The following is a 22,418-nucleotide window of genomic DNA, read 5'->3' on the forward strand; positions in this document are numbered from 1 at the left end:
TATACCACCTACCACTGCTACCTGCCCCTATATACCACTGCTAGCTGCCTCTATATACCACTGCTAGCTGCCTCTATATACCACTGCTAGCTGCCTCTATATACCCCTGCTACATGCCTCTATATACCCCTGCTACATGCCTCTATATACCCTTGCTACCTGCCTCTATATACCACTGCTAGCTGCCTCTATATACCATTGCTAGCTGCCTCTATATACCACTGCTAGCTGCCTTTATATACCACTGCTAGCTGCCTCTATATACCACTGCTAGCTGCCTCTATATACCACTGCTAGCTGCCTCTGTGTACCACTGCTAGCTGCCTCTGTGTACCACTGCTAGCTGCCTCTGTATACCACTGCTGCCTGCCTCTGTATACCACTGCTGCCTGCCTCTGTATACCACTGCTGCCTGCCTCTGTATACCACTGCTGCCTGCCTCTGTATACCACTGCTGCCTGCCTCTGTATACCACTGCTGCCTGCCTCTGTATACCACTGCTGCCTGCCTCTGTATACCACTGCTGCCTGCCTCTGTATACCACTATCTGCCTGCCTCTGTATACCACTATCTGCCTCTATATACACCTACCACTGCTACCTCTGTCCTGTGTAGCTAATCTAGTCCTGGGTAGCTAATCCTGTCCCGTGTACTGTGTCCTCAGCAGTCAGTATCACACAGGACAGGATTAGATACACGGCTCAGCAGTTGGTATCACACGACAGGATTAGATAAACGGCTCAGCAGTTGGTATCACACAGGACAGGATTAGGTACACGGCTCAGCAGTCGGTATCACACAGGACAGGATTAGATACACGGCTCAGCAGTCGGTATCACACAGGACAGGATTAGATACACGGCTCAGCAGTTGGTATCACACAGGACAGGATTAGATACACGGATCAGCTGTCAGTATCACACAGGCCAGGATTAGATACACGGCTCAGCAGTCAGTATCTAATCCTCTCCTATGCACTCCTCTCCCCCTGCGTGTCTTTCCCCAATGTGGTTTATTATTTTTGTTGAGGGAGTCGAGGATTATGCGTTCGGTATGGTAAAAGATCAATAAAGGACTTTATTCTGGCCGAGTCTTTATTTACAATACAACTATAGGATTAGTAATGGATGGGTGCCTTATAGACGCCTCTCCATTACTAAGCCGTGGGCTTGATGTCACCGGACAATATGAAGGTGACATTAACCCCAAAAATATGAACCCCACTTGCTACCGCTACAGGGCAAGTGGAAATTGCCAGGCAAAGCGCCAGAAGAGGCGCATGTAAAAGGCAGCTGAGAGCTGATGTTTTTAGCCTGGGGGGGACAATATCCATGGCCCCTTCCTAGGCTATTAATGTCAGCCCGCAGCTGTCTGCATAGTATTTGATGGTTATTAATTATAGGGGGCCCCACGTCTTTTTTTGGGGGGTGTCCCCCATTTTAATAGCCAGTAAAGGCTAAGTATACAGTTGCGAGCGTGTGAGTGTGAGCACACCCTCCCACCCATAGACCAGTACACTGCTCTCCTGAAATACTCTGTGCTCCTGTCACCCTGCTCCTTCCACCATACGTCTCTGTGACCTCCCTAGAGCAGCACAATACCATATGGATCACGTATAATGCCGCTATATATATTTATCACATAATACTCCTGTAAAGACCACACATTATGCCGAGATATTATAATATATATAATATCACACATTATACCGCCAAGTATTGTGTGATCTATGTGACGGTATTATATGTGATCTATATGGCGGTATTATGTTTGATCAGTGTTGTGGAATGATGTAAAAACTATATGACGGTGGTATATGAGAACTATATTGTGGGATTATGTGTGATCTATGTGGCAGTATTAGGTGAGAATTATATGGCGGTATTATGTGTGATCTATATGGTGGTATGTGAGAACTGTATGACAGTATTGTGTGATCTATTTGATAGTATTGTGTGTGTGATCTATATGGCGGTATTATGTGAGATCTATATGGCGGTATTATGTGAGAACACTATGGCAGTATTATCTTCAGAAAGCGGACCCATTCTATGGTGGTTCTGGCTGAGCACCTGCACGCGGGTCTGGGGTAATAGAGGGGCAGCATGACCTCCAGTTAGGTGCAGTCAGGGCTGGTGATGCAGCTGAAGAGAGGGGTCTCATTTTTATCGTTACTATATGGCTACATTTCCTTCCCAGCGTCACCCCGTACTTCGCCTGACGTCTCACTTTCACACATCGCCAGGACAGGATGGAGAAGACAGGATCTGAGGAGGGGAATGGGGTCTTTGCATGCAATGTCTGGATCAGAACAGGTCATCAATCCGCAGAAATGTTTCCTGGATTTCTGTGGAGCAGACGGTCCATCCATGTGTATAAAAGACAGCGTTCTATGTACAATCCCTGGCTGCTCCGCGCACTGAACATGGTGCCCCCCATAGACCAGCACACTGCTCTCCTGAAATACTCTGTGCTGCTGTCACCCTGCTCCCTCCACCACATATCTCCCAGAATCCTTGCTGCCTGCCATCCTCGGTGACTGTCTACTTGTCAGTACAAGGCTGCCGTCGCACATTCAGTATTTGGTCAGTATTTTACCTCAGTATTTGTAAGCCAAAACCAGGAGTGGGTGATAACTGCAGAAGTGGTGCAGATGTTTCTATTATACTTTTCCTCTGATTGTTCCACTCCTGGTTTTGGCTTACACATACTGAGGTAACATACTGACCAAATACTGCTAGTGTGACGGCAGCCTTACTCTGCAGTCACCAACAAAATGGCTGCTCACTGGGTTCCTGAATATCATCCTCTCTTATCCCTTAGCAAACGCCCAGAAGGGGAGGAGATGAGACATCACACACGTCATCAGACCCCGCCCATAATTACTGCAGTGCAGTAATGTGAGCTAGTTGTACACTAGGTTTTTCTGAAATTTCAGCAGCTGCTCCCCCTAGTGTTTAACAGTGGAAATTCCCAAACTTTTCAAATTATTTTTCATATTTTACTAAATTATAAACAAATGATAATATTTTTTAAGAAAATTTAAACATTAATTCTTTACATTTTTACAATTGCTGTAAAAAAAATTTTTTTGATGGCACCTTCCCTTTAAGGAGTGTTCCTTGAAAAGAGCAAAAATAAACAAATAAAAAACAGCAATAATAAAATTATCTATAAAAACCTTTATTTCAATCCTTCCTTCTCTTGGGAAGTAAATACTGCTGAAACATAAAATGGCCACAATCCTTATACCGTTAGAAATGTGCCCTAGAAAGTAAGTGAGATCCATTGTGTGCTTATCTATATTACTACATGGAGTAATATAGGTAGCAGTGACTACTTACTGAGGTGCATTCTCAACCTGCCACCATGTTTTAAACTTCATGAATTAAGGACCATTTTAAAAGACAGTGAGTGCCAGTTTTTCCTGTTTCACATTCCAAAATATTCATATTTTTTCATTGGCACCCGAGATTCCTGCTGCTTAGAAGACTGTCCCCAGCTTTTCTATGATAAGGCGAGTGTTGGTGTCAGTTTTTCTATCACTATAGGCAACAGCGACTCCTTACACACCTTGTATTTCTGGATACTTCAGTAAGATAAGCAGTCCATATCGCAGGGTGGTGCTGACCGTCTCTATACCCGCCACAAATAAGTTATGAGTCGACTTTAGGAGATTTTTTAAATTAAACTCAGTGTTGGGATTATTCTTTTCCTGTAAAAAAAAATCAGATTTCAGTCCTAAAGTTCAATAATGACTATTTAGCTATGGTTTATAGAATATTACATTGATGGCGCATTCATTTCTCACTATGGCAGTGGGCTTGTAATGGGGTATTCTAGCGTTCTCCTTGTAACAGTACAGTACTTTGGACTCTAGCCACTGATGCTCACTTTATGAGCATTAATCCACTTCACTCCTCAGGCCTCAGATAACACTCCTCTGCATCCAGCCGACTAACTCTCTTGCAATAAATAAATTGCTCCCTAGTGTCTACTGTATATACCAATGTTCCCAAAGATGTCCACTCTGGCATCCAGTTATTAATGCTCTCTGTAGATGTCTACTTTGGCTTCCAGCTACCAATGCTTCCTAAAGGTGTCCACTCTGGCCCCCAGCCACCAATACTCTTTGAGCCAGTCACTGATGCTTCCCATAGATGTCCACTCTGATCACCAGCCACCGATATTCTCCATAGATGTCCACTCTGGTCACCAGCCACCAATGCTTCCTGAAGATTTAATCTCTGGCCCCAAGCCTCCGATGTTCACTCAATAAACAAGAATATTCCTCCTTTCAGGTCGCTGATGCGCCTCCCAGAGTTAGTCCAAGGCCTGCCTATTCTAACCACAGGGTAACATAACACCAATAGATACTCTATACACTACACCCTTTTGTGCCAAACCACTTTCAATCTGTAAGTGGATAAAGAAACCTAATATTCTCACTGATATCTTTGGTAGAGGCGTATCACATTTCTCCTGTCTAGGAACCTAGGATCTAAAGTGCACAATAACCTAATCCTGCTGGGCATCAGAGAAAATATATTTTGAAAAGCTGACTAGGGATGATGCATTTCTGATGACGCATTTTTGATGAGTAGTTCAAGGCCAGACCCTGGCTGCTTCTTTTTGTTCCATCCCCCTAAGCAAAAAGGATTCTACATTGGGAGAGATGGGGATGAGGAAGAAGCCTGTCATGATTGATTATGGGATTTGTGGCAGGTCTGGTTCTGCTCTAATTTAAATGTTGTTTTTTTCCTTTTGGTCCTGCAAGAGTTAATGTCAGTCTCTTGCTAGCAGCTGCTTTTAGGGTGGTCAACTGATGTTGGTTGGGAACCACTTAAACCATCCTTTAAATTGTCACATGACCCATGAGCTGATCGTTGGTAATAGAGTCATTCTATTCAGACGTGTTATGCTGTAATACTGCGGGTTACTGCAGAGTAACACGAACTCCACTAGATGGCAGCAGAGTGGAAAATGAGCAGAAGATCCTGCAATGAAGCAGACCTGCAGTAATACAGCAAAGCAACCACTAGGTAGCAGTGTAATAGTCAGATAGCCGAGTCGATACCAGACAGTAGCACAGAACCAAAGGTAAATCCAAGGTCGCAAGTCAGGTCACAAGCCAGGGTCAGAATACCATAGAGACAGCGGATAAGCAAAAAGGGAATAACAAGTGGTTAGTCTGAATACGGTCCAAAGGTCGACAAGAGAGTATCAGATGCAAAGGGGCAATGACAAACGGGTAGTCTGAACACGATCCTAAGGTCAGCAACAGACATGAAGAGTCAGATTAACGCAGCAGGACAGATCAGGAACTCACCAAAGCCAGCTAATCACGCCAAAGGCAAGAAATATAACTGGCACTGCCCACAGGTTGCAGCACAGAGATATAGCAGACCAAACACAAGAACGAGGCAGGGAAAATTAACCCTTGAGTTGACCAGACCGGGAAAGGAGAGACAAGTCAAAAACCCAGCCAGGATCTTGACAGTATGCTCCTCTCAAGGGGGCCTCCAAACCCCAGGTTTCACAGGAAAAAGTATATGAAAAGCACAAACCAACCGATTCGCATGAACGGATCGCGCCGGGACCCAAGATCTATCCTCAGGACCGTAACCCCTCCAATGTACCAAGTACTGAAGAGAGCTGCAAACCATATGAGAGTCGACAATACATTCAACTTCATATTCTGTTTGTCCATCCACAGAAACAGGAGGCAGAGGAGGTGGAATCATAGTAGAGGAAGGTACAAACATGGGTGATACGAAGCGACGGAGACAAGCGTATGCAAAAGGCAACTGGGTTGACCACTTCAATGATCTCGTACTGACCAATAAAATTGCGCCCAGCTTGACAGAGGAAAGTTTCAGACCTATGTTCTTGGTAGCCAACCACACTTTATCTTCCACCAGAAACTTAGGTCCTACAGATCGTCGCTTATAAGCAAAATGTTTCTGTCTGCCCTGGGCCACCCCAATGCCCCTCTGGACCTCCGTCCAAACCTCCACCAACCGTTGAACAGCCGTATCAGCCCCTCGACACCCCGAATCCAGCCTGGAAAATTCACCAAAATGGGGGTGAAAACAGTAATTACAAAAAAATGGAGTGGTGCCAGTGGACTGATTAACCCAATTATTGAATGCGAACTCAGCCACGGGCAGCAAGGAACACCAATTATCCTGCTGCGACGTGGCAAGATGCTGCAAAATCTGCTCCAGTGACTGATTGGTCCTCTCTGTCTGACCGTTGGTCTCGGGATGTTAAGCAGAAGAGAACGTTAAGCAAATACCCAATCTCTTGAAAAATGGCATCCAAAACTTAGACACAAATTGTACCCCTCCATCAGACACCATGTTCAGAGGCACAGCATGCAACCGTACAATGTGCTCAATAAACAATTTAGATTGTGTTTCAGCATTAGGTAGTGCTGCCAAGGGAACAAAATGCGCCTGTTTGCTGAACCTGTCAACCACAACTCAGACCACTGTTTTGCCATTGGAAAGAGTGAGATCAGTGATAAAATAAATGGACAAATGAGTCCAGGATCTATCTGAAATTGGCAATGGCACCAATTCCCCAGTTGGCCGGTGATGGGAGACTTTAGCACAAGCACATGTATCACAAGCAGACACAAACACAGCGATATCAGAAGACATGGAGGGCCACCAAAACAATTTAGCAATGGCTCTCTGAGTGGCCGAGACTCCAGGGTGCCAACTGAGAGCAGAGTTGTAGAATTCCTGGAGAACCCTCCACCAAAACTGAACAGGGACAAAGTTCTTGTTATCAGGCAATGACAGAGGAACAAGACACTGAGCCTCATGAATTTCAAGCTCCAATTCAGAGGACACCCCAGCAATGACCACCTGTGCTGAAGAATGGAGGAAGGTTTGGGAGGTGATATCGGATCCAGGCTGTGAAATATGGCATCGGCCTTCACATTCTTGGAACTGAGCCGAAAGGTGATAGAAAAATGAAAATGTGAAAAAAGCAACCACCTAGCCTGTCTAGGAGTTAAACGTTTGGCAGACTCAATATGAGGTTTTTGTGGTCCGTAATCACCATGAACCGATGAATAACCCCCTCCAAAAAGTGCCTCCACTCTTCAAAAGCCAATTTTATGGCCAACAACTCTGGATTACCAACATTGTAATTTCTCTCCGCAGGAGAAAATTTTCTGGAGAAGGCATACAGTCTTAAATTAGTCAAACTGACAGTCCCTGAGACAATACCGCCCCCACTCTCACCTCCGATGCATCCACCTCCACAATGAATGGTTCTGATGGATTGGGCTGAACCAACACAGAGGCAGACATAAAACACTTCTTTAATGCTGTAAAAGCTTCAACTGCCAGAGACGACCAGAGTCTAAGATCAGCCCCCTTACGAGTGAGATCGGTGAGCGGTTTAACCTCCTGAAAAAAGCCCTTGATAAATTTGTGATAATAGTTGGCGAAACCCAGAAAATGCTGAACACCCTTGAGGTCTCTGGCTTGCACCCAATTAACAATGGCCTGTACCTTTCTGGGGTCCATACAAAACCCATTGGCAGAGAGAATGAACCCCAAAAAGGAAAGCTCTTGGACACAAAATGAACACTTCTCAGGTTGAGGGAACAGAGAGTTCTCCCGTAACCTATGAAGAACCGCACATAAATGACCTATGTGAGAGTCTTTGTCTGGAGAAAAAAATCATAATGTAATCCAAATATACAACCATAAAGCAGCCAATAAAATCAGAAAACACATAATTAATGTTAAATCATTAAAGTTTTGAAACACCGCAGGTGCGTTCACGAGACCAAAGGGCATGACTAAATTTTCAAACAACCCCTCAGAGGTGAGAAATGCCGTTTTCCACTCATCCCCTTCCTGAATGCGGATAAGGTTATACACTTCCTGCTCTCTCCTCCATGTTAGGAGGAGATGGGATTTGTTGGGGGAAGTTTTTTGCTGTTTGGGGGAGGGGGGAAAACATTTATACAATGTACGTCACTCTGATCACTGTAGTTATGGCTTCGGCTGTACTTGGATGAAAAATTGGGAGACAATATGTTCTGAGGAGCGAAAGTGTCTGGAAGAGAGTGGTGAGTTGGAATGTCAGGTGCATCTGGTGTGAAATGGCAAGCTGTGTTTAAGTTTGTGTGATGCCAAGCCGTCAGTGATTTGCTTGCAGGAAACTCATATGATAAAAGAGAGAACACATTTTCTAGCCAAAAGATGGGTACAGGCGGGATATCATGCACATATTCACCATATTCCAGGGGGGTTAATATTCTCATTTGTGCTGGGGTACCTTTTGAGTATCACAAGGTGATTATAGACCAGACGGGTAGATTTATATGTCTACTTTGTAAATTGTATGGATCCTTGAAATGGCTGGTCTCAATATATATTCCACCGCCATATTGTGGGAGACTGCTCTACAGAGTTCTAGAGATAATGGAAGAAACCCTGGGAGTACCATTTCTGATTATGGGCGATTTTAATAATATTCCAGCCACACATTGGGACAGGGGTAGATGGGAGCCGCAGAGACCGGGAGGTAACTGTACACCATTTGGAGCGGTCCTGAAGGAAACTGCTTTGCATGATTTATGGAGGATTTTTCATCCTGGTGTGTATAAGTATTCCTGTTTCTTATCCTCCTTTGCATCTTTGTTGAGAATTGACCTGCCTTTGGGCACTACCCAGATGTTGGGCCTTGTTGGGGAAGTAACATATATGGCTAGAACTATATCGGATCATTCCCCCATTAGTGTGATACTTGAAAGAGTGGGTTTTGTGCCTACTAGAGGGTGCATGTGGAGCTGAATCCATTCTGGTTACAACTTATTGACCTGGACAGACATATAGGGGGTGATATTAGAGTATACTTTAGAATTAATGCTGGGACAGATTTGTTTTTGGTGGTTTAAGAAGCTACGAAGGCTTATTTAGAGGTCTCTGCATTAAAGAGATACCCCGGGTAAACGCAGAAACTGGTAGGAAGGATCAGATGCTGATTAGAGAATTGGAGGAAGCAGAGGAGGCATTATTCAATGATCAGTCCCCGGAGGCACAGGGAAGGTTGAAAGTGGCAGAACGCAAGAGAATGTTTCAAAATATTAAATATTTTGAGGAGGGGAATAGGGCGGGCAATCTCCTGTCTAGGATAGTGGCAGCACAGAGAGATTCTACACATATAGCTGCTCTGAGGGGAAGGGATGGGCGTGAACATACTTGTAGCAGGGCAATTTTGAAGGTGATGACGGAGTATTATTCGAATCTTTACAAATCACATGTGCGGCCAACGGAGGAGGAGATGGATGGTTATTTGGCAGAGATACAGCTCCCCAGACTCGGCGGCTGATCAGGGTCTTCTTGAGGAGCCATTTAATTTGGAGGAATTTGATGCCACACTGGCCTCTATGCCTAATGATAAAGCCCCAGGGGTAGATGGGATCCTGGGGGAGTTATATAAAAAATAAAAAAAAGCTTCTTCCTGCTTTGATGGAGATGTATGGTGTCAGTTTGGTGGAGGGGGAGTTGCCACGGTCAATGCGAGAGGCAATAATTGTTGTGTTGCCAAAGCAGGGTTTAGGATCTGGTAGATCCAGCCTCTTATCATCCAATCTCGCTATTGATGACAGATGTTAAAATCCTGGCTAAGATGTTGGCCAACCACCTAAATAAAGTGATAATGACAATAATACATAGGGATGAATCTGGGTTTATGCCCAATAGTTCTACAGCACATAACCTCAGGTGATTGTTTCTCAATATGCAGGCAAAAGTGGATAATGTGGGTCGAAGGGTCATGGTGTCTCTAGATGCTGCTAAGGCATTTGATAGTGTGGAATGGAGATATTTGTGGGCAGTCCTGAGTGCTATGGGTTTTGGCAAGAAATTTATAAATATATGGGAGCAGTTGTTATACGCGTCTCTGAGAGCTGGGGTACGAGTGAATAGCCTTTTTGTCTGGGGATTTTCTCCTGTATAGGGGAGTGTGGCAGGGGTGCCCTTTGTCCCCTCTACTGTTTGCAATTTTTATAGAGCTCCTGGCAGCAGTGATACGGAGGGAAGGGGTATAAAGGGATATAAAGGGATATAGATATGGAAGTCATGAAGAGAAGATAACCCTGTACGCGGACGATGTATTATTGTTTCTGGAAGATGCGCAGGAGTCTTTGAGGGTGGCTATGCATAGCATTACTAAATTTGGGGCTCTTTCGGGACTATCTATTAACTGGTACAAGTCTGTGTTGGTGCCCCTGGATGTGGCGGCTCCTCTGACAGTAGATCCTGTGATTCCCTTACGGGTGGTTCATGAATTTAAATATTTGGGTATTGTAATTTCGGCCAAGATAGAGGATTATGTGCGGCTCAACCTGACTCCTTTGCTTGGAAATTTCAAAAGAAGATTGGGGCCTGGAAGAGGCTATTTCTGTCGGTAGTGTTAGAATCTGTTTTGTTTTGACCATTCGCCATCTTGTTGGGTTTTCTGGCTGCTGGTAGTGTTGAGCGATACCTTCCGATACTTGAAAGTATCGGTATCGGATAGTATCGGCCGATACCCGAAAAATATCGGATATCGCCGATACCGATACCCGATACCAATACAAGTCAATGGGACTCAAGTATCGGAAGGTATCCTGGATGGTTCCCAGGGTCTGAAGGAGAGGAAACTCTCCTTCAGGCCCTGGGATCCATATTCATGTAAAAAGTAAAGAATTAAAATAAAAAATATGGATATACTCACCCGTCTGGGGCCCCCTGGACCTTACCGATTGTAACCGGCAGCCTCCGTTCCTAAGAATGAGCAGTTTAGGACCTGCGATGACGTCGCGGCCTGTGATTGGTCACGTGAGCGGTCACATGAGCGGCACGCGACCAATCAGAAGCCGCGACGTCATCAAAGGCCCTTCACGCGCTCATTCTTAGGAACGGAGGCTGCCGGTTACAGCGGTAAGGTCCAAGGGCCGCCGGAGAGGTGAGTATATCCATATTTTTTAGTTTAATTATTTATTTTTTACATGAATATGGATCCGATTCCGATTACCGATATCACAAAAGTATCGGAACTCGGTATTGGAATTCCGATACCGCAAGTATCGGCCGATACCCGATACTTGCGGTATCGGAATGCTCAACACTAGCTGCTGGTCTTTTTCCCCTAGTGCTGGGTTGTCTTAGGTCAGGTGATTGTATCACCCTTTATTACCCAGCACCTGCCTCCCATTCCTTGCTGGACAACAGTGTTAATGCGCTTGAGTTCTGGCTTGGTGCTTTGATAGCTTTCTGTGTTTGACATTGTGCAGTTCTGGGATCTCTGGTTCTGCTATCTTTAGTTTCTGTTTTCAGTTGGTTTCTGCAACCGTCTCTTTGTTTTCTATTAGGAGGTGACCTGTTTTCATACCCAGTCCTTAGATCTTTCCGGGACCTCCTTCCCCCTATGTATAGGTCTTCGCTGAGATTAACCTAGGATCGTCGGTGGATCTATTCACTAGGAATGGGTCACCCACTCCATTGTAGGGTATCAGCCTAGTCTCAGTGCAGGGTCAGTTTTCCCCCTTCTATCTTAGTTCTGTGTTGCAGTTCCGTAACAGGTAGCAAGTAGAGTCAATCTGATCAAAATGATACTTATGCCTCAACTCCTCTTCATATTGCATAATGCACCAGTATGGTTGGCACAGAGCAAATTCTATAGAATTAATACTCTATTTAGAGATTTGATTTGGAAAGGTGGACAGACACGCATCAAATTAGAGCATCTGCAGAGATCAATGGTTTAAGGTGGTTTGGCGGTCCCTAACCCTTGGATATATTATATAGGGTCCCAATGTCAGTGCAGCGCCCCAGAGTCCTGGTCGTTGCAGTACTGTGGCTCCGCCACTAAGGGGAGCCATGGTACGTTCGATGGCACCGAAGGAGTTCCTCCAATCAGGTATCACAGACACCAATATGTTTCACAGCTGGGCCTCCGGGGGGAGCTAAGGGTGCTATTCATTAGGCCACTCCCCACCATAGTGGGTAAACTGGGGGTCAGGCAGGAAGTTAGTTAGAACGCTGATGGGATTGAACGGAGCAACACCCTGTGGCAGAGGGTGTTGTGAAGGGAGAGACTGTAGGGTCTCTGCCAGGGGTGGGATCCTGGCAGAGGCTTGGCATTGAAAGAACGTAACGGGTCCGCGCAGGCTCCTGGAAGCGGCGGGACTCAAGAAAGGACTAGAAGCGAGATAGATTGTGCTGAGTGAGAAACGAGATCAAGCAGAAGGAGAATACCAGCAGGGGTTTTGTTGAAAGAGGCAGCACCCTGCTGAGGCGCAATACCGGTGGCCGGAACGCCGAGGGAGTGGATTAGAATACAGCTTCAAGCCATACTCCAAACAGCGGCAGGACAGTCGGTCTCAGGCGGGCTGTCTACCACATATCACCTATGAAGTCTTGGGGGGCAATTGCGGGAGAGGGGCGACTCTAGGGTCCCGGAAGAACTCCAGGCCTACCTGACAAACGGGTGCCATTCCAACCTGAATACAGGGAAGGGGTGGATTACAGAGGAACATCAAATCGAGTTGTGAGGGAACTTAAGAAACAGACACAACCGTTGTGCGGTTACTTTCCGTGAGCACAGCAGGGAAGGACTACAACACATAGCGCTAGAAGGAAGGCACAGATTTCCACCTGAGAGGAGAACTCTGGAGGTGCCATTGGACCGGCCGGACTTGCGCAGCCTGGTGAACCGTATTCTGGACTGAGGACTCAGAGATCTCCAGTAAAGAGGTAAAGAGACTGCAACCTGGTGTCCTCGTTATTTACCGCGACTTACACCCCACAACCGCACCGCTACATCGCTACCATTACTACCACCTATTACACCGGACGTCCCCCACTGACGGACAGGGCCACGGACCGGGTCTAGCCACCGTGACAACCCCGAGACTGAGAACTAGAGGCCCGGCTCCGGGTACCCCTCGGCCCTGCGGCAGTGTGGGGGCGCTCCAAACTTGGCGTCACGAACAGGATCTACTTAAGCCTGAAGAATCAGGTCATGTGTGCCTTGGAACTGTGATTTATCGTGCTTGGACTGTGCTTTATTACAAGGACTGTGTGTTGCCACTTGCCGCCAGAAGTTCCCGCCAAAACCGCCGCCATTACAGCGCTAAGGAGAGCGCAGGAGAAGAAGAAGGGCGTGGAAGTGGGCGTGAACAAGCTGGAGAGCGCGAAAGACAATGGCCGCCCAGTCTAAATATCTCGGCCCCTTGAGGACGTGTCCGTCAGCAGCCGAGATCCGCCTCCTGATTCTTAATGGTGGGCAGAGACAACGAAAACGAAACCGCCCACGAAGAAGAGAGCGGGAAAAGGACCAGGAAGAAGGAGCGAGCGACATGGAGGACGCCATGGCGAGCCGCCCGGAGCCGGAGCGTGGGGTCGGAGCAGAGGACTCCCCCAGCCACCCGGAGGGGCACCGCAACCAGGCCTCCACCGCTGATGCTGAATTCCTGCAGGCCGGAGTGGACGAGCTCAGCGACCGACCCCGGCGGACGCAGCTGAGCACCGAGGCCGGGTGGAAGAAGGCCATCATCAGGAGCCTCACCGGACATCTGTCGGCAGCCTCATCTGGTCCGGAGCAGGGAAGAAGTCCCAGCGCTCCGAAGCTGGAAAGCAAGGCCCTGCCGGAAAGCGAGGTGCTGCAAGCAGAGATGACAGCGTCGCAGAACAAGGCCCCGCAGCCAGCGTTCCAGACCCCAGCGGAGACGGAGCAGACCGGCACCGGAGGAACCGCATCTGAAGCAGGTAGGAAGAGCCACCCTGCCCTGACGACCGACACCACTCCAGTGACTGCTAGTGCCACAGCTGCTGACTCCGTTCCAGTGACTGATCTTGCAGCAGCCGCTACCTCTGCTGCAGCAGATGCCCATACTCAAGCTGTGCAGACCTCCATCGCTGCGCATGATTTAATCGTACATGAAAGACGGATTAAGGGCGTTTGTCCAGCACTGGGTGTAACCCTGGACCTCACTTTGCCCAGGCCAAGAAGGGTTAAGTGCCAGGTGCCGCCCTGGAAGCCGTCCAACTAAACCTCGGAAACCTGAAACTGTAAATAGTTAACTGTTTATTTCCTTGCTGTTTTGCTGCTAAAACCCGTCCTGGGTTAACTCTTAAAGGGATCCCTTTGTTTACCCGGGATCCCTATTGCTTTTTATTTTTGCTTTCACTTTCATTTTTGCTTTTTGTTCCACAATGTTATAAAAACTGCTGAATCATGGACCGTGCATGATTCGAACTTCCTTTGTAAATAGTTTGCACCTTCTTAAAGGTGCTCCCTACTGGTTTTAGCCAAAGACACTTTGTGAAGATACCTTGCTTACTGGTCTTAGTTAAAGACACTTTGCGAAGATACCTTTCCTACTGGTCTTGGTTAAAGACATTTTGCGAAGATATCAGTACCGGAACCTTTGCATAGACTGGTAGGCTGAGAAGACGAGCTACCTCAGAAAGACCTGGTCCCCTCTTAAAGGGGATGTGAGAAACTGAACTTGAGAGAGATACTGTTGCAGAACAGTAATGCCATGATGATGCTTTGAAAAGAAATGTAACTGTTTTACATGCTAAGTTATATGTGTTGAATTTGTTGAAATGTGAAATCTGAATAATGTTTTGCAGAAAGAAAAGATGCAGAGAGCCCGTAGGGGTAGATGTAGAGGTCTGCATAGTTGAAAGTAAGCGAAGTAATAATGAAAGTGAGGATAGAAGGTAAACCCCGCGTCCCCATTGAAAGTTACTTTGTTACTAAGGACAGAGAGTGAACCCGTAGGGGTTAGAGAGTGAGTCCTTAAAGGAGCCGAGTAGAGCGGGCTCAGAGTTCTTTAAACGAAAGGAATGTTATTAGGGTTGAGCGAAACGGGTCGATCATTTTCAAAAGTCGCCGACTTTTGGCTAAGTCGGCGTCTCATGAAACCCGATCCGACCCCTGTGCTTGTCGGCCATGCGGTACGCGACTTTCGCGCCAAAGTCGCGTTTCAATGACGCGAAAAGCGCCATTTCTCAGCCAATGAAGGTGAACGCAGAGTGTGGGCAGCGTGATGACATAGATCCTGGTCCCCACCATCTTAGAGAAGGGCATTGCAGTGATTGGCTTGCTGTCTGCGGCGTCACAGGGGCTATAAAGGGGCGTTCCCGCCGACCGCCATCTTACTGCTGCTGATCTGAGCTTAGGGACAGGTTGCTGCCGCTTCGTCAGAAGCAGGGAGAGCGTTAGGCAGGGTCCACTAACCACCAAACCGCTTGTGCTGCAGCGATTTCCACTGTCCAACACCACCTTCGGTGTGCAGGAACAGTGGAAGCTATTTTTTTTTTTTTTTCCCCTCAGCGCTGTAGCTCATTGGGCTGCCCTAGAAGGCTCCGTGATAGCTGTATTGCTGTGTGTACGCCACTGTGGAAACCAACTGCTTTTTTCAAAGCACATATCCTCTTGTTCCTTCCTTTCTGCACAGCTATCTTTTTTGTTTGTCCACACTTTTTATTTAATTTGTGCATCAGTCCACTCCTATTGCTGCCTGCCATACCTGGCTTACATTACTGCAGGGAGATAGTAATTGTAGGACAGTTTTTTTTTTTTTTTGTTTTTTTTTTGTGGGAGATTAAGATTGGCATTTCTGCTACAGTGCCATCCCTGTGTGTGCCATCTCTCACTGAGTGGGCCATAGAAAGCCTATTTATTTTTTCCGTGATTTGTGTTCTAAAATCTACCTCAACACAGAAACACTACATCAATCAGTGGGAGAAAAATATTGGCCTCAGTCAGGGCTTGTGTGCCACTGCTGTGTGTGCGCTATCATTCAGTGGGCTATAGCAAGCCTATATTTTTTTTTTTTTTTTTTTTTTTAATATTATTTGGTTTCAAAAGTCTCCCTGAAAAAAAAAAAAAACCTAAAAAAACAGTGGGAGAGTAATATTGCCCTTTCAGCTTGTGTGCCAGTCTTGACTCCTGGGTGTGCCACCTCTCTCCCTCTCATTCAGTGGGCCATAGAAAGCCTATTTATTTTTTTTTTTAAATATTATTGGGTTTCTAAAGTCTCCCTGAAAAAAACAAAAAATACATAAAAAAACAGTGGGAGAGTAATATTGCCCTTTCAGCTTGTGTGCCAGTCTTGACTCCTGGGTGTGCCACCTCTCTCCCTTTCATTCAGTGGGCCATAGAAAGCCTATTTTTTTTTTTTTAATATTATTTGGTTTCTAATTCTCCCTGAAAAAAAAAAAAAAACCTAAAAAAACAGTGGGAGAGTAATATTGCCCTTTCAGCTTGTGTGCCAGTCTTGACTCCTGGGTGTGCCACCTCTCTCCCTCTCATTCAGTGGGCCATAGAAAGCCTATTTATTTTTTTTTTTAAATATTATTGGGTTTCTAAAGTCTCCCTGAAAAAACAAAAAATACATAAAAAAACAGTGGGAGAGTAATATTGCCCTTTCAGCTTGTGTGCCAGTCTTGACTCCTGGGTGTGCCACCTCTCTCCCTTTCATTCAGTGGGCCATAGAAAGCCTATTTATTTTTTCCGTGATTTGTGTTCTAAATTCTACCTCAACACAAAAACACTACATCAATCAGTGGGAGAAAAATATTGGCCTCAGTAAGGGCTTGTGTGCCACTGCTGTGTGTGCTATCTCTCATTCAGTGGGCTATAGCAAGCCTATTTTTTTTTTTTTTTTTTTTTTTTTTAATATTATTTGGTTTCTAAAGTCTCCCTGAAAAAAAAAAAAAACCTAAAAAAACAGTGGGAGAGTAATATTGCCCTTTCAGCTTGTGTGCCAGTCTTGACTCCTGGGTGTGCCACCTCTCTCCCTCTCATTCAGTGGGCCATAGAAAGCCTATTTATTTTTTTTTTTAAATATTATTGGGTTTCTAAAGTCTCCCTGAAAAAAACAAAAAATACATAAAAAAACAGTGGGAGAGTAATATTGCCCTTTCAGCTTGTGTGCCAGTCTTGACTCCTGGGTGTGCCACCTCTCTCCCTCTCATTCAGTGGGCCATAGAAAGCCTATTTATTTTTTTTTTTAAATATTATTGGGTTTCTAAAGTCTCCCTGAAAAAAACAAAAAATACATAAAAAAACAGTGGGAGAGTAATATTGCCCTTTCAGCTTGTGTGCCAGTCTTGACTCCTGGGTGTGCCACCTCTCTCCCTTTCATTCAGTGGGCCATAGAAAGCCTATTTTTTTTTTTTTAATATTATTTGGTTTCTAATTCTCCCTGAAAAAAAAAAAAAAACCTAAAAAAACAGTGGGAGAGTAATATTGCCCTTTCAGCTTGTGTGCCAGTCTTGACTCCTGGGTGTGCCACCTCTCTCCCTCTCATTCAGTGGGCCATAGAAAGCCTATTTATTTTTTTTTTTAAATATTATTGGGTTTCTAAAGTCTCCCTGAAAAAACAAAAAATACATAAAAAAACAGTGGGAGAGTAATATTGCCCTTTCAGCTTGTGTGCCAGTCTTGACTCCTGGGTGTGCCACCTCTCTCCCTTTCATTCAGTGGGCCATAGAAAGCCTATTTATTTTTTCCGTGATTTGTGTTCTAAATTCTACCTCAACACAAAAACACTACATCAATCAGTGGGAGAAAAATATTGGCCTCAGTAAGGGCTTGTGTGCCACTGCTGTGTGTGCTATCTCTCATTCAGTGGGCTATAGCAAGCCTATTTTTTTTTTTTTTTTTTTTTTTTTTAATATTATTTGGTTTCTAAAGTCTCCCTGAAAAAAAAAAAAAACCTAAAAAAACAGTGGGAGAGTAATATTGCCCTTTCAGCTTGTGTGCCAGTCTTGACTCCTGGGTGTGCCACCTCTCTCCCTCTCATTCAGTGGGCCATAGAAAGCCTATTTATTTTTTTTTTTAAATATTATTGGGTTTCTAAAGTCTCCCTGAAAAAAACAAAAAATACATAAAAAAACAGTGGGAGAGTAATATTGCCCTTTCAGCTTGTGTGCCAGTCTTGACTCCTGGGTGTGCCACCTCTCTCCCTCTCATTCAGTGGGCCATAGAAAGCCTATTTTTTTTTTTTTTTAAATATTATTGGGTTTCTAAAGTCTCCCTGAAAAAAACAAAAAATACATAAAAAAACAGTGGGAGAGTAATATTGCCCTTTCAGCTTGTGTGCCAGTCTTGACTCCTGGGTGTGCCACCTCTCTCCCTTTCATTCAGTGGGCCATAGAAAGCCTATTTTTTTTTTTTTAATATTATTTGGTTTCTAATTCTCCCTGAAAAAAAAAAAAAAACCTAAAAAAACAGTGGGAGAGTAATATTGCCCTTTCAGCTTGTGTGCCAGTCTTGACTCCTGGGTGTGCCACCTCTCTCCCTCTCATTCAGTGGGCCATAGAAAGCCTATTTATTTTTTTTTTTAAATATTATTGGGTTTCTAAAGTCTCCCTGAAAAAACAAAAAATACATAAAAAAACAGTGGGAGAGTAATATTGCCCTTTCAGCTTGTGTGCCAGTCTTGACTCCTGGGTGTGCCACCTCTCTCCCTTTCATTCAGTGGGCCATAGAAAGCCTTTTTTTTTTTTGGTTTTTTTAATATTATTTGGTTTCTAAAGTCTCCCTGAAAAAAACAAAAAAAACATAAAAAACAGTGGGAGAGTAATATTGCCCTTTCAGCTTGTGCGCCAGTCTTGACTCCTGGTTGTGCCACCTCTCTCTCTCTAATTGTGGGCCATAGAAAGCCTTTTTTTTTTTTTTTTTAATATTATTTGGTTTCTAAAGTCTCCCTGAGAAAAAAAAATAAATAAATTAGGTGGGAGATTAATATTGACATTAGTGCTTGAGTGACAGTCCTGCGTGTGTGTCATCTCTGTGATTTTGTGCCACAGAAAACAGAGTGTGTAACATTGTGCCTGATTTTCCTTGTGGTCTCACCAACCTGTTAAGGGATATTGAAATCATACTGAAGTTATAGCTCACCGTGTAAGTTGTTTGATAGCAACAAATAAAGTTACTTTGGTTAAGATTTTAAAACAATGAGGAAGTCTGGTGCAAGAGGTCGTCGTGGGCGTTCATTGTCAGCTGGTAATGATGGTAGTGGTAGTGGAGCATCAGGTGGTCGTGGGGATAAAAATATTCCACCTAAGTCTGGAGCTGTGGAGCCAGTTTCGTCGTCAGGCTACACAAGGCCTCGAACGCTCTCTTTTCTGGGAGTAGGAAAACCGCTTTTAAAGGCGGAGCAGCAACAGCAAGTTTTGGCTTACATTGCAGACTCAGCCTCTAGCTCTTTTGCCTCCTCTTCCGAAACTGGTAAATGTAAAAGCAGCGCGTCGCTTGTGGATGTTCACGGTCAGGGACAAGTCGCTTCCTTGTCCTCCTCAGCAAAAACTACAACAAGAGAGAAGGATGCAGCAGGCGACACAACGGGTCACTCCATGGAGCTCTTTACACATACCGTCCCTGGCTTAGAAAGTGAAACATTTAACAGGCCATGCCCATTACAAGTATATTCTGACATGGAGTGCACTGATGCACAGCCACAGCCAGAGTACTATGCTGCTCCTTTGACTCAGACCACCACATTGCCCTCTCAGGGTACAGATCCACAATCAGACCCTGATGAGACTATGTTGCCCCGCCACGAACGCTATACCACCGACCGACACAGTGACACAGACGAAGTTGCACACGAGCTCGAAGAGGAGGTAATAGATGACCCAGTTATTGACCCCGATTGGCAGCCATTGGGGGAACAGGGTGCAGGCGGCAGTAGTTCAGAAGCGGAGGTGGAGGAGGGGCCGCAGCAGGCATCAACATCGCAACAGGTTCCATCTGCCGGGCCCGTATCTGGACCAAAACGCGTGTCAAAGCCAAAACCTGTTGGAGCACAGCGTTGCCATCCGGTTAAAGCTCAGTCTGCAATCCCTGAAAAGGGATCAGAGTCTAGGAAGAGTGCAGTCTGGCATTTTTTTAAACAACATCCAACTGATCAGCGCAAAGTCATCTGTCAAAAATGTTCAACTAGCTTAAGCAGAGGTCAGAATCTGAAAAGTCTAAATACTAGTTGCATGCATAGACACTTAACCACCATGCATTCTCAAGCCTGGACTAACTACCAAACGTCCCTCAAGGTTGTAGCACCCTCGGCCAATGAAGCTAGTCAGCAACGCAACATCCCTTCCGTCACTGTAAGGCCACCATTTTCCGCACCACCGGCAGTATCTGTGCAGGTTTCTTTGCCAGCCAAAAGCAGTCAGGGTCAGGGAATCACCAGTTTTGTAGGAGGAAATATTGCATGTAGGGCACCGGCGGAAACAATACCGTCTCCAACCGTCTCTCAGTCTGCCATGTCCACCGGCACACCCGAAAGTTCCACGATCTACAGCTCTCCAGTCCAGCTCACCCTACATGAGACTCTGGTTAGAAAAAGGAAGTACTTATCCTCGCATCCGCGTACACAGGGTTTTAACGCCCACATAGCTAGACTAATCTCGTTAGAGATGATGCCCTACCGGTTAGTTGAAAGCGAAGCTTTCAAAGCCCTGATGGAGTACGCTGAACCACGATACGAGCTACCCAGTCGACACTTTTTTTCCAGAAAAGCCATCCCAGCCCTGCACCAGCATGTTAAACAGCGCATCGTCCATGCACTCAGGCAATCTGTGAGTACAAAGGTGCACCTGACTACAGATGCATGGACCAGTAGGCATGGCCAGGGACGTTATGTGTCCATCACGGCACACTGGGTGAATGTGGTGGATGCAGGGTCCACAGGCGACATCAATTTAGGGACAGTTGTGCCTAGCCCACGGTCTAGGAAACAGTTGGCTGTAGGCGTTCGCACCCCCTCCTCCTCCTCCTCGTCCTCCTGCAGAAGCTACAGCTCTTCCACAGAACGCAGTCGGCCAACCACTCCATCGGCAGATGACACTGTTGCACACCAGTTGTCCCATTATGGGCCAGCTACTGCCAAGCGTCAGCAGGCTGTATTGGCTATGAAGTGTTTGGGCGACAACAGACACACCGCGGAAGTTCTGTCCGAGTTCTTGCAACAAGAAACGCAGTCGTGGCTGGGCACAGTAGATCTTGAGGCAGGCAAGGTAGTGAGTGATAACGGAAGGAATTTCATGGCTGCCATCTCCCTTTCCCAACTGAAACACATTCCTTGCCTGGCTCACACCTTAAACCTGGTGGTGCAGTGCTTATTGAAAACTTATCCTGGGTTCTCCGACCTGCTCCTCAAAGTGCGTGCACTTTGCTCACATATCCGACGTTCGCCTGTACACGCCAGCCGTATGCAGACCTATCAGCGGTCTTTGAACCTTCCCCAGCATCGCCTAATCATAGACGTTGCAACAAGGTGGAACTCAACACTGCACATGCTTCAGAGACTGTGCGAACAGAGGCGTGCTGTTATTTATTTGTGGGAGGATACACGGGCAGGCAGTAGGATGGCAGACATGGAGTTGTCAGGTGTGCAGTGGTCGAAGATACAAGACATGTGTCAAGTCCTTCAGTGTTTTGAGGAATGCACACGGCTGGTTAGTGCAGACAACGCCGTAATAAGCATGAGCATCCCCCTAATGCGTCTGCTGATGCAAAGTTTGACGCACATAAAGGAGCAGGCGTCTGCACCAGAGGAAGAGGGAAGCCTTGATGACAGTCAGCCATTGTCTGGTCAGGGCAGTGTACAGGACGAGGTAGCGGGCGAAGAGGAGGTGGAGGACGAGGAGGATGATGGGGATGAGTATATTTTTAATGCGGAAACTTTCACGGGGGCACAGGAAATTGGTTGCGTGTCACGGCCGGGTTCTGGTTTTTTGAGGGACACAAGTGACGTAGATTTGCCTGCAACTGCCCCTCAACCAATCACAACCGGAGATTTGACAAGTGGAACTTTGGCCCACATGGCGGATTATGCCTTACGTATCCTACAAAGGGACACACGCATTACGAAAATGATGAACGATGACGATTACTGGTTGGCCTGCCTCCTTGATCCACGCTATAAAGGCAAATTGCAAAATGTTATGCCACATGAGAACTTGGAACTAATATTAGCAACCAAACAATCAACTCTTGTTGACCGTTTGCTTCAGGCATTCCCAGCACACAGCGCACGTGATCGTTCTCACACGAGCTCCAGGGGGCAGCAGACTAGGAGTGTTAGGGGTGCACACATCAGAAGTGGCGTTGGACAGAGGGGTTTTCTGACCAGGTTGTGGAGTGATTTTGCTATGACCGCAGACAGGACAGGTACTGCTGCATCAATTGAAAGTGACAGGAGACAACATTTGTCCAGTATGGTTACTAACTATTTTTCATCCCTTATCGATGTTCTCCCTCAACCGTCATTCCCATTTGATTACTGGGCCTCCAAATTAGACACCTGGCCAGAATTGGCAGAATATGCATTGCAGGAGCTTGCTTGCCCGGCAGCAAGTGTCCTATCAGAAAGAGTA

General features: G+C 45.9%; 1 protein-coding gene across 1 annotated transcript in view; it reads right to left on the reverse strand.

Annotated features, from left to right (window-relative positions):
- LOC143805883 (cytochrome P450 2A4-like) overlaps positions 1-22,418 on the reverse strand; it is a 196,960-nt gene that overhangs the window by 47,825 nt on the left and 126,717 nt on the right. Inside the window, exon 7 of the mRNA XM_077285623.1 lies at positions 3,574-3,715. Coding sequence (XP_077141738.1) covers positions 3,574-3,715 — 142 coding nt within the window. The remainder of the gene's footprint in view (positions 1-3,573; positions 3,716-22,418) is intronic.

Source organism: Ranitomeya variabilis, chromosome 2 (genome assembly GCF_051348905.1).
Source record: "Ranitomeya variabilis isolate aRanVar5 chromosome 2, aRanVar5.hap1, whole genome shotgun sequence".
Classification (NCBI taxonomy): domain Eukaryota; kingdom Metazoa; phylum Chordata; class Amphibia; order Anura; family Dendrobatidae; genus Ranitomeya; species Ranitomeya variabilis.